General features: G+C 46.9%; 1 protein-coding gene across 1 annotated transcript in view; it reads left to right on the forward strand.

Moving 5' to 3' along the window:
* Positions 1–10,180, forward strand: part of CASTOR2 (cytosolic arginine sensor for mTORC1 subunit 2) — a 127,076-nt gene extending 116,896 nt beyond the window's left edge. The window contains exons 4-9 of the mRNA XM_009645102.2: positions 228–360; positions 1,677–1,800; positions 2,381–2,491; positions 3,859–3,941; positions 5,383–5,477; positions 10,093–10,180. Coding sequence (XP_009643397.1) covers positions 228–360; positions 1,677–1,800; positions 2,381–2,491; positions 3,859–3,941; positions 5,383–5,477; positions 10,093–10,158 — 612 coding nt within the window. The 3' untranslated portion in view covers positions 10,159–10,180. The remainder of the gene's footprint in view (positions 1–227; positions 361–1,676; positions 1,801–2,380; positions 2,492–3,858; positions 3,942–5,382; positions 5,478–10,092) is intronic.
* The last annotated feature ends 1,455 nt before the right edge of the window (positions 10,181–11,635 follow it).

The raw sequence follows: 11,635 nt of genomic DNA on the forward strand, positions 1-11,635 counted from the left end.
AGTCTTAAAAACTCTGTGTTGTGTAAATCCTACTGCTATTTGCAGTACTATCACTAAATGTGCTTCTCCAGACACACATCCAGCTGATAATTATTCCTACACACCTGCTGGCTCAAACAGGAGTGATGTGTCCACTTTTCTGTGCCCTGAGAGTATGTAACCTCCACTGCAGCGTATTCTTGCTTCTGGTGCATACCATCCCAAGCTAATCCTGTTGTCAACTTCAGGTACGTGAGCGAGACCTGCCCTTCGTGATGCACACCCTGGCTGCGGAGTTCACCATCCTCAGAGTAGTGAATGGGGAGACAGTGGCTGCCGATGACCTTGGGATAACAAATGGATTTGTGAAACCAAAACTGGGTAAGGACCCACATGGGCTCAGCTTGCCAGGGAGCTGATCTCCATGACACATGGGGTGAACGTCTGCCTCCTCCTTTCCTCCAACATTTTTGTGAACGTTTATCCCGTTGTAAGATAATAAACTGTATTAACACATGCCTGAGTCTATCCCAGTTCAATCAAGGATTTGAGTAGGTGCTTAACTTGCTGAGCAATGATGATGAGCTTTGCTGAATTTAAGCCTTTTAATGGTAATTTCACATTTCTAGAGGAGACAAGCCTTTTGTAGGGCAGAAGGTTAAAATACAATTCATATTCAGTTACAAAAATAACACTGTAGCCCATACTTCCATGTTTCAACATTTCGAAGGAAAGTGGCTTATCTAAAAGCTTGTTTAAGTTTTGCAGTGATTGATGCACAGAGAATAGTTGTTCAACTTGCACACTTCAGTACTAGTCAGGATTAAGGCCAGTGTCATCCCAGGGCTGTACAGAACCTTAGGATGCTTCCAGTCTAAAGGAACAAGCAAAGGGCACAATCAGGAAAAAGAGCTACTTAAATACATATGTTTACCTACACACCTAATTTTGTGCCTGTAACCAAACAAGGCCGAGATGAGTTATGATGAAGTGCCACTCAGCCTTGTCACTTGATAGCTATAAATAATCTTGTTTAAGAAAATGAGCCTTACGCAAAAAGCATGAAGGAAGGGCACAGTGAAATGCATGTTGATTATGCACAGGTATGCAGTTTGCTATGCTGTGTTGAATAGTTGCATGCCTAAATACCAGCTGCTTCTCAGCCGCTGGCTGCAGGCGTGTTTGCCAAGCTGCTGCATGTCAGCTGGTTTTTAATTTTTGTAGGTATTATGGCAAAATAGGCCCCCAGAAAGGAGGGAAAAGACAGTGTACTGCCAGCAACCACAGCTGGAGAAATGCCTTCCATAGCCCTGCCTTTTAGATGGTGGAAGCCTGGATTTATTTCTACTTTACAGTTTGTGTTGACACCTCCTTCAGCTTGCCCCTTGTCTCATGTGGATGCGCCCGATGGCCTGAAAGCCCCTACGAGCCAGAGGGCTGACCTGTGCCCCATGCAGGGCATGGTGCTTGGGTGGATCTCACCCTGTACCCCAGGGAGGACACTGCAAGAGCAGGTTGTCCCCAGGCTCCTCCGTCCCTGGCTGAGAACCATCAGGGCTTCAGTAATGAAGAGCTTTCTTACGAACACTGTCAGTCTCCGCATCCGCTGCTGGTGCATGGATAACACGTGTCTGGAGGGACGTGAACCTGGTGCAGATGTGGCTTCATAGTCACATGTGTCTGTGTGTCTCTTTCAGTTCAGAGGCCCGTCATTCATCCCCTTTCCAGTCCGAGTAATATGTTCTGCGTCACCAGCCTGGATCCAGATACCCTTCCCACTGTTGCTACACTCCTAATGGATGTCATGTTTTACTCCAATGGGTAGGTCCCAGCAGGGAGAGAGGCTCCCGGGGGAAGTGTGGCTGGCATCTGGAGGCACAAATTCCCATTGCCTCTCCAGAATGCCCAGGGATCTGCTGTGGCTGCACTGCTGGGGTGCCCTGCACTTAGGGAGGGAGGTTTCACAGGCACGAGAGGGTTGTGCTGACAGGTGAAAGCCAATTAGGAGATTGAGGATGCCCAAAGGCATCCATTGGCTTAGGAAAGCTGAGCCTTTTCAGATTTAAGCTAAGAGTAGCGATGTGACCAATGTGCTGTATAGCCACGTGTGATCGGGGGACATGCGGCTGGCTGTGCTGCTGCCCGTTGGTGCCCTGGGCTCCTGGCCCACAGCCTCCTGCACGAGGACCTTGGGGCAGGGATGGGAGAGTTTTGTCAACTGGGGGGACTGGCATTTTTTTCCTCTACAAAGTAAAAAAAAAAAAAGAAAAGCAGCATAATGTGACAAGACTCAGTGTCACTTCCCTAAGTCAGTGTATGAACATTTCTGTTTTCACTGGCTATATCTGCCTTCCTTTGCTGTTCTAGCCACAGTTAATGCTGTTCTCTTCTGTTTCTTCAGAGTAAAAGACTCGGTGGTGGGCAACGAAGACTCGGGACATATTCGCTTTTTCTCCTTTTCTCTCATTGAGGGTTACATCTCCTTGGTCATGGATGTCCAGACACAGCAGAGGTGAGCTTTGGTCTCAGGGTCTCTTGGAACCCAATAAAGCACCTAGGATGTTCTCAAAGGAGCAGGAAGCACCTTGAGCTCCTCCATGTTAATTCTTGGGAGCCTCATTGAGTGGGTGTCATGTGCCTGTACACCCTGTTGCTTTTCTGAGTGAAGTCTCCTCTAGCTCCTGAATTTTGGGCTTGTCTGTCCAAGCCCTCAGTGAAATCACAAGCCAGTGTAATGTACGGTTAGCTCACTTTTGAAAGATGAACACTGGAGGAAAGTGATATTGACATTTTTATTTCATTGTTCATTAGTTTTGCTTTTAAGAGCAAAAGTCCCAAAAATACGGTGTACGTGATCGAAGTTTTACTGCTAAAGGCCAAGTGTAGAGTGGGGATGGCAGCGATGCTGTCCTACCGCTTTGCTTTTACACATGGCTGGGCTTGGTGCGGATTCTCGTTGTGATGATAATGTATTGAGTCATCCCTGTGTGGCAGGAGCCCGTGACTCGTTTGTCTGGCAAGGAGAAAGTCAGCCAGGGAGCAAATATCAGCCTCTGTGTGTGTGTGTGTGTACTATTGCAGCTTCACATCACAGAAGTCTCTCAGGTCTGGAGGCTAGACAGGGTGCTGCACTGAGTTGCAGTGCGTATGTTTGCTTTTGACACACAGTGCAGTATTTGTTTTTGATTCTTACCTGCCCTAGGGACTTGTTTTGCAAACTACTAATTGCCCTCTTGAAAGTTTCTTCAACCTTAACCTGTCTGCCTTCAAGAGAGGCAAGAGGGTTGGAGCGGCAGCCTGGTGCTTGGGGAACCTGGGCAGCCAGTTCCTTCTCTGTCACGGACTGCCTGCTTGACCTTGGCCAAGTCTCTTAGTCACTGGTCTTCTTTCCCCTGCTAAGAAAGGGGAATCCCTGCAGGCATCCCAGGGACCTCCCAGGGATGGTGTGGGAAAAAGCACTGATGATGCTCAGACACAAAACTAGTGGTCACCGTTCACAGTCCTAAAAAAGTAGATATGGAAACATATTCTGTCCCTAGGGGTTTCTAAATGCAGCTCAGATCAAGCCTTTAGATTAACAGTCTCAATATTTGTAAAGCTGGGGCCTGGCCTGTTCCTTAGAAATCTTTTCCTGTGCCTCTCTGGGTGCCTATGCACACTCCCAGCATCAGAAGCTGATTTATCACAGGACATCTGGAGGGGCAAGCAAGTACATCCGTCCTGCTTGCCTTGAGTTTTCTCCATTTTACCAAGCTGCTGCCGCCGCTGCTGTTCGCTTCAAGCAGCACAGGGATGTGGGAACAGCAGCATCCCCTCAGGAAGACTCTGACACACTGCTGTGTTTTAATTGCCACGTTTGGTGTTCCTTTTCTTTTACAGATTTCCTAATAATTTGTTGTTTACAAGTGCATCTGGCGAACTCTGGAAGATGGTGCGGATTGGTGGGCAGCCTCTTGGCTTCGGTAGGTAAACAGTTGGGGGATCAGTTGGTGCACAGGTACTCAATCGCCTCAGGGCCTTCAAGGATGATGGAAAAATCCATCTGAGGCTGAGGCTTTTTAAGAGCCAACAGCTTAACATGACTTTACAAGCTGAGGTTTTCAAACAGGAGGAGTCTTGACTCCTACCTAATAAGTCAGACTTCTAAATATACTTTTGAAAGTGCTGCATGCTTGACAGCTCCATCTAAATTGCATTCATCTGCTGGACTTTGGAGGTAACTACAGCTGGCTCTCTGTTTAAAGAGAAAAAGTGGACAGATGGCTTGGAACGCATTGTAGATTACTGAAATCAGTGGTCAGAAGGCACTGTCGTACTCCAGTGCAGTCCTTGGGCAGCTCCGTGGCTTTAGTAGATTTAGTATAGATTTATAGCAGTCCAAGTGGGAGTCCTACTCATAGACCTGTTTCACATCCAGTGCTGCAAACGTTTACTTTACTCAAAAGAATATTGGACCTCAGTAGCACAGAGCAAATGCTTCATGTCTGCAGAAGTATTCTTGTTATTTTTATGTTCCCTATAATTTTAAGGAGTCCGATCTGAATACTGCAACAAAGGCCTGATCTTCAGAAAACACAGGGGCTCATTCCCATGGTTGCTGAAACAGTTAGAAAATACAGGCTGCAAGAACAGCTCTGAAAAACGTTTGGCCAATTTTTACATTTCATTGCAACTTCTACACCAGACAACCAAAAGTAGCAAGAAGGAAATTTTCATGCATCTTCTTTTTATGCATCTTAGAGGCAGAATACATAGAAATGGCATGGTATATGTCATTGGTGGGACATCAGGGCACCTACCAGTCCCCTACATAGGCCATGTTTAAAATGAAGTTGAAATGTTCAATTTAGATTAGAGAAACTCATATTTCACCTGGAAGCAATGTACCACTGATCTGCGAAGGGCAGGTTAACCATTTAAATTGGCATGAAATCCTGTCTCGGGGCTGTGGTGGTCTGTGGTGTAGGGACCATGTGTCCAGGCTGAGCAGCGGGTCAGCATCTCTTCTCTGAGATGCAGGGCAAAGTGTTTAATAGCAGCAACTAAAGAGAAAAATGGAGGTTAAGGGTATATGAGACTGATTTGGATGTTTCCTTCCTGAACGTCACAAATTGCCTTTCTTTCGATTTCTGAATATCATTCCAGTTCTAATGTTTTGTGCCTTTGGGGGATTTACATTTCTTTGTAACAAAAAGGCAGCAATAAAATCAAATGTGCAGCATATTGTGGTGGTCCAAAGAGCCTGATTCTGTGAGAAAGACCACATTTTACTACAGAGATCCCTTCTGGTTGGACTTTGTGAAGACAAACTCCTCTGTATAGGCGCGGAGCTGGTGAGACCCAGGAGTTCTGCTAGTGGCAGGTGCCACTCAGATAACGATCGATTTTTTCTCTCTCCCACAGATGAATGTGGAATTGTCGCTCAGATTTCTGAGCCTTTGGCTGCAGCTGACATCCCAGCCTACTACATCAGTACTTTTAAGTTTGATCACGCATTGGTGAGTATCAAGACAGCTTCTTTGGAATAGGGGAGATGTTTTCCCTGGGAGAAAACTCCTGATGAGAACATCATTTCTCATCTGGAGAGCTTGTTGGAGTGCCTTTGCTCCGACATTGCCCAGCAGATACCTCTCTCCAGCCTCCTGGCTGTCACTGCCCTGGATCAGAAGCTCCTGAACCAAGCCCAGCCCTACCACAAGGCAAAGCTGTGTTAGGGGGTGTCATTCTTGAAAAGGCTGGTGTCAGTCCTCAAAGACCTGCAGCAGTGGAGACTTCATGACCTCCCCAAGCAGTCTGTTCCACCGCGTCACTATCTTTATTAGAAACAGCCACAAACCCTCTCCGTTTTCCTGCTGCAAACGTAGTCGGAGGCTCCAGACTCTCAGGAGGGTGCCTTTGTGTGGGGGGAACTTTTTGGAGTGTCTCCCAGTAGCAGAGCCCTGCCTTCCTCTCTTGGTACCTGCATGGCCCTAACCTTTGCATTTTGAGACCCATCTGTGAGCCCTGCTTAGCTCTGCTGTCCCTGCATCATCCTCCTCATGGTGTAGGCCTTTGACAAAATAGCAATAATGGACAGCACAGCAAGGGAAGGTGATTTTGAAGCAGAGAAGGGTGTTGCCATGTTTGTTCTCCTGAGTGCCCATAAGCAGCTGCAGTGCAGTCATCAGCATGAAGCTCTTGCTATTCGTGCAGGGGTCTCTTCTCTTTTATACTGGCGGCCTTCTAGGCCTAGCTCTGCTTTTCCTTTGGTTGTATAGGACACCCTCAAAAATGTGGAATTTCCTTGAAAATGGAAAATTGCTGTGCCTGTAGCCACAAACAGGATGGCATTTGACTTGGAGCCCATTCCCCAAGTCCTGAGGGAGGGATCAGTAGCCCATGCGCTAACAAAGATGACAAAACTCAGCTGCTTTGTGCTTTGCGGGTTTTTTTCTTATATGTGCCCTTCATTGCCTTATACTTCTCTCATCACTGTAAATTCACTGCTCAGACCCTATTTTTGACCTGTAAAAGCTCCAATGAGTTCAAGGTGGGTTTTTTTAGCTAATGACTTTGGTTTTTCACAGTTGGTGTGAACCATTTGCAGCCTATAGGTCATGTGTGTAAAGAGTAAAAGTAAATATTATTCCAGATAGCAAAGGTCAAAGTGTTATATATGTTTGTCTTATTTTCTTGAATATTAACTGTGCTGATAAGATAAGCTAATAAAACACCATTTTAAAATCAATACTGTTAGCTTTGCCTCACATTCCTACCTGTTGTTGTGGCCCCAGGTGCATGCTTTCTGTGCAGAGCACAGGGTGCAGAGTGCTTCTAGTTGTCAAGCAATATCTGGAGAGCTAAGCCCTGTCGGTTAAAATAGATACTTTGCTTAAAACTTGTGCCATACGATTGTGATGACTCTGCAGGCAGCTCTGCCTTTTAAAAGTCTCTCATCCGGCTGCGTCTGAGCCCAGCAGATCCCTGCCTCCGAGCAGCTGGCAGGGTATTATTTGGGCCATGCCCTAACATCTGCAGATCTTCCTTACTCAAATCACTACTCAAATCACTATTTTAGCATTTTCCTTGCTACTTGCTGTTTTCTTTTTGTATGGTTTTAAAAGCCTTTTCATCTGGACAGTGCTATTCTAGCTGTCAGATCCTTCCACCCTGTGGAAGGTGCATTTCAAGCCCTCCTTTGTTTGACTTTGCACCGAGCGTGGTGGCTGGGCTGTGCACTCGTTGGCTCCAGGTTGGGTTTGTTGGCCGAGACCCTGACCTAGATTTTGTCATGTTTTCCCTAACTTTGCTACCCAGAACCTTGACTTCTAGTGAGATTTCTCAAGGTCTAAGTGCATCTTGAATCCTTTCTCTACATCCTCCCTTTCTTTATTTAAGGTTGTTCAGTACTTGTCAACAATTTAGAGTGCTTTATAAAAGCCTGTTGTTCCCTTTGACCTGATCTTTTTTCTCCTCTGCATCTCAACATCGTTTTTGTTCTTTAATTTTTTATTTGACCTGGGCATTAATTCTCAGATCTTCCTGCAGTGCTGTAGCTGTAGAATTTTGCTCTGGAAATCAGGACCTGTTGCTTGAGAAGAAATCCCCTTGGGAGACAATGCTGAGATGGGAACCTCCAGGTCTCTGGGTGACACAGGGTCAGGCTGGAGAGAGCTATGGTTTCAAGCTCCCTCTAGAGAGAGCAAGTGCGAAGAGTCCCTTTTCCAGGTGCTCTGCTCTCGCTGCCTCATGCTCAGAGGTATCTTACTCCTCTTCACCAGCGTTTTGCATCTGATGCGGCTGAAGCTATGCCTGGGTTGTAGTTTGGAACTTTACTTTTCTCTTTGTGGTAGATGCTTTGATCTGCCCTCTAGGTGGCAAGTGACCATGTTGTACCAGCTGCCCTGGGACAGGGATCTTTTCTAAGGGGCAGAGAGGGGTAGGACTTCTCCACTGGTGACAAACTAGGATGTGTCCAACAAATCAAAACTGTTCACACATCTGTCCTGGAGAAAATCTATCCCAAATACTCGTGGTATGGTTGATACCATTTCCTTGATGTTGAGTCAAGCATTTTGCAGTGAATGAAGGATCAGCTCGCTGGGTTTAAGTGAGGAGGTGAGTCCATGCAGGTCAAAACCAGTTGGCCAGAAAGGACTGGTTCTGCTTCCTCCTGCTTCTGTACTGCACTGCAGGAGCATATGGAGAGACCCGCTGGTCATCCGCTGGGGCTGGCTAAGATAATGTGTTTTGCAAAATTGATTCCTATGTCTTTTCTCATTATCTTCTGGAGAGGCAAAGTCATACATCTTCTTCCACTGCAGTGTTCAGCGTACTCAAAGTCCTATTCCCTATGGGGGAGGCTTGCTGGGGTTTTCTTCCTACCCCAGAAGAATTTGCTGTATGGTTGTTTTAAGATTATTTTCTTCCTTTTCCAGCTGACTTTTGTTCACACATCATCAGAGTTAGCCGTTCCTATTCCATCTTCCCATTGGAAAATCAAACATTTTTCTTGCTATTTCTCATGGGTTTTTTTTCCTCACGTTTGTTAAATGCCTTGCAGAAAATCACAGTCCAGTTGTATTTCCATTGTCTGAGCTCTGGAGGGTGTCCAGTGAGTCCAGGTATTGCACTCCTGGCCAAGGACTCAAATACCTTGCAGAGGAGACAGTCCCTTCTTCAACTTACTTAACGTGAATTATTTTGGCTTCTTGCAGCTCACAGATAATTTATTTTTCCCTCAGTCCCCTTTCCACTTCCAAGAACTGTTAGCTGCCTGTCCCCCGAGTGTCGTCTTGGAGTTTATGTAACGGTCAGATGCCTCTTTTCTGTCTGATGTAACTTTACTTGTGATATTCTTTTCTACCGATGACAGTCTGAGATCTTTTGCATCTTCTGTTACAAGGTTTTTTTCTTGCAGTAAGTGTGGAAAAGACATCCACTAATAATTTTGGATATGGGCTTCTATGGTTAAGTCTCATCACAAGACTGAGTAAGAAAACTCAGGTGCTACACCATGCTGTCTAGGACCCCCCACCACAAGACTGGCAGTTCTCTTCTTCTTTTTCCCCCTGTCTCCCAGCATGGTCTCCCCACCCACACTTAGGGGTCCCAAACCTGTAGGATGCCCCAGAGAGCCTCAGGCAGCTACATAAATCCATCAGCACAGGCACCTTCCATGAGCGAGCTCCTGGCATGCAAATGCTTTACCAACAAAAGGAGGGGAGAGGAAGAGGAGAAGGAAAGGAAAACCCGAAAATGGTTGCCTCCCCACCAGCACCCACCATACAGACAGCAAACCAGCCAGACCTCACGGACAGCGTTTGCTTCTAGGGGTACCATGGGTTAACGCTTTTGAACTGGAGGGTGTCTCTTGTAGGTAGAGAAGGAGTTCAGGCGTCCCAACAGCAAAGTACCTGCCCTCTTGGGACTGTTCTGGCTTCATCTCCTGCGTCTCCTTTCCTTGTCATCCCTCACAGAATCACACACAGAATCACAGACTGGCAAGGGCTGGAAGGGACCTCAGGAGATCATCTAGTCAACCCTCCTGCTAAATGAAGTTCACCTAGAGCACGTTACACAGGACTTCATCCAGGCAGGCTTTGAATATCTCCAGAGAAGGAGACTCCACAGCCCCCCTGGGCAGCATGTTCCAGTGCTCTGTCACCCTCAAAGTAAAGCAGTTCTTCCTCATATTCAACTGAAACCTCTTATGTTTCAGTTTGTGCTCCTTGTCCTGGTGCTGGGCACCACTGCAAAGAGTCTGGCTCCATCCTCGTGACATCCACCCTTAAGATATTTGTATGTGTTGATGAGATCCCCTCTCAGTCTTCTCTTCTTCAGGCTGAACAAGCCCAACTCTCTCAGCCTTTCCTCACAGGGGAGATGTTCCAGTCCCTTTATCATCCTGGTTGCCCTCCTCTGGACTCTTTGTAGAAGTTCCTCATCTTTCTTGAACAGGGGAGCCCAGAACTGGACACAGTGCTCCAGGTGGGGTCCCACAAGGGCAGAGTAGAGGGGGAAGAGAACCTCTCTTGACCTGCTGGCCACGCTCCTCTTAATGCGCCCCAGAATACCCTTGGGCCCTCCCTGGCTTTTGCCTACAGCCTGACCTTTCTTTTTGTTTTCTTGCAGGTACCTGAAGAAAATATAAATGGTGTGGTCAATGCACTCCAAGTCAGTCAAGCTGAAAAGCATTAGAAATCTTCTGAGCTGGTTCCAGATGCTTTTTATTATTATAATTATTATTATTATAATTATTATTATTATTATTATTCTTTTTTTCTCACACTGAAAACCCCATGCAGAGGACAATTTTCCAGAATCCAAAATTGATTTAGGAATGGCCCTGTAACTTGGTCAGTCATAGGCCTTTTTTGCCTAAATTGAATGAAGATTTTGGGCCATCAGGTGTTGTACAATATCCTGGTAATCCCAACACCAGAGAGTTCATATCACACAAGATCAAGATTCGAGGGCAGGTGACTGAATGCCAGTAAATGGATGGATACCAAACAGGATAAGAAACAGCGATCTCTCAGGGAAGTCATCTCCTACCAAAACTGACTACTGCAAAAGAGAGTGACATGAAAAGAGACTGTGGAAAGTTGAGCAGAAACAGTTCCAATAAGCCTTTGTTTTAATTCTTCTTCTTATTATTATTGTTATTTTATTAAATTTATGAATGAGGGGCAGGAGGAAAGGGGGTTCAGACAGTTTCCTGACATTCAGCTCCAAGCGAAGTGTAACCTGCCTGTGTTCTCGGTGTGGAAGGAGCTGCCCCGGAACACCCGTCTGCCCAAAGTGTGGCAGCGCGGATGGCCGCGTGTGGGGGCACTCTGCCGAGAGCTTTGTGGCACGGCTGGGACGGATGGGCCACTTGCTCAGAGGGAGCCCTGCAAACCGTAAACAAAATGAAATGTGGAATTAAACAGAAATAGAAGCAGACATAGTGCTGGCTTGTCTCCTCGCATCAGACTTTCTGAGGACTGTCCGTCATTGTGTATGTTGAGATAGGATGGGAATTGGATTCTGTTTCCCCTGGCAAAACTGTTTGGTGTTGGAAAAGGGGAAAACATCCAGTTGTTTGAATTTTCCCTTTCAACCTGCAGTCAAAGCCTGGCTGCTCCAAGAAAACCTGGGCAGGGGAGCATTGCTCTGGCCCACCTCCTGGCAGGTCTGCATTGAAAGCTGGTTTAGCTGGTTTAGCTCCATTTTTCCCAGTCACCCTCCCACTGCCCCCAGTGTCCTCCCACCATGTCCCCTGCTCCAGGGCAGCTGCTGTCCTCTTGCCCCCACACCAGAGCCATCCTCAAGCCCTTGTCCCCCAGGACCAGCAAGGGGAGGGAGGTGTCTCTTCTCCTGTCCCCGTGGGCTTTTTCCCATCCACTTTGTACACATTTACAGGGACATGAAGCATTGCCCAGGGTCCCTGGGTGGCTTCTCCTGCACATCCCAGGCCACCTCGGCCAAGAGCCACAGCAGGTTGTCCCCACCAGGACCAGGAGGCTGCCCAAGCCCTGCTGGGACCCTCTTGCAGTTTTTTGTCAGCTCCTTCATCACCAGGGTGGAAATCACTGCCAGCTGGGGACTGGACTCCCGGGTTCAGTGGGCAGCCCTTCAAAAGCAGAACAGTGCTGAAAACGCATAAAACCCAAGGCATTTTCTTGTAGTCCTG

This window comes from Egretta garzetta, unplaced genomic scaffold (genome assembly GCF_000687185.1).
Source record: "Egretta garzetta isolate BGI_Z169 unplaced genomic scaffold, ASM68718v1 scaffold108, whole genome shotgun sequence".
Taxonomy (NCBI): domain Eukaryota; kingdom Metazoa; phylum Chordata; class Aves; order Pelecaniformes; family Ardeidae; genus Egretta; species Egretta garzetta.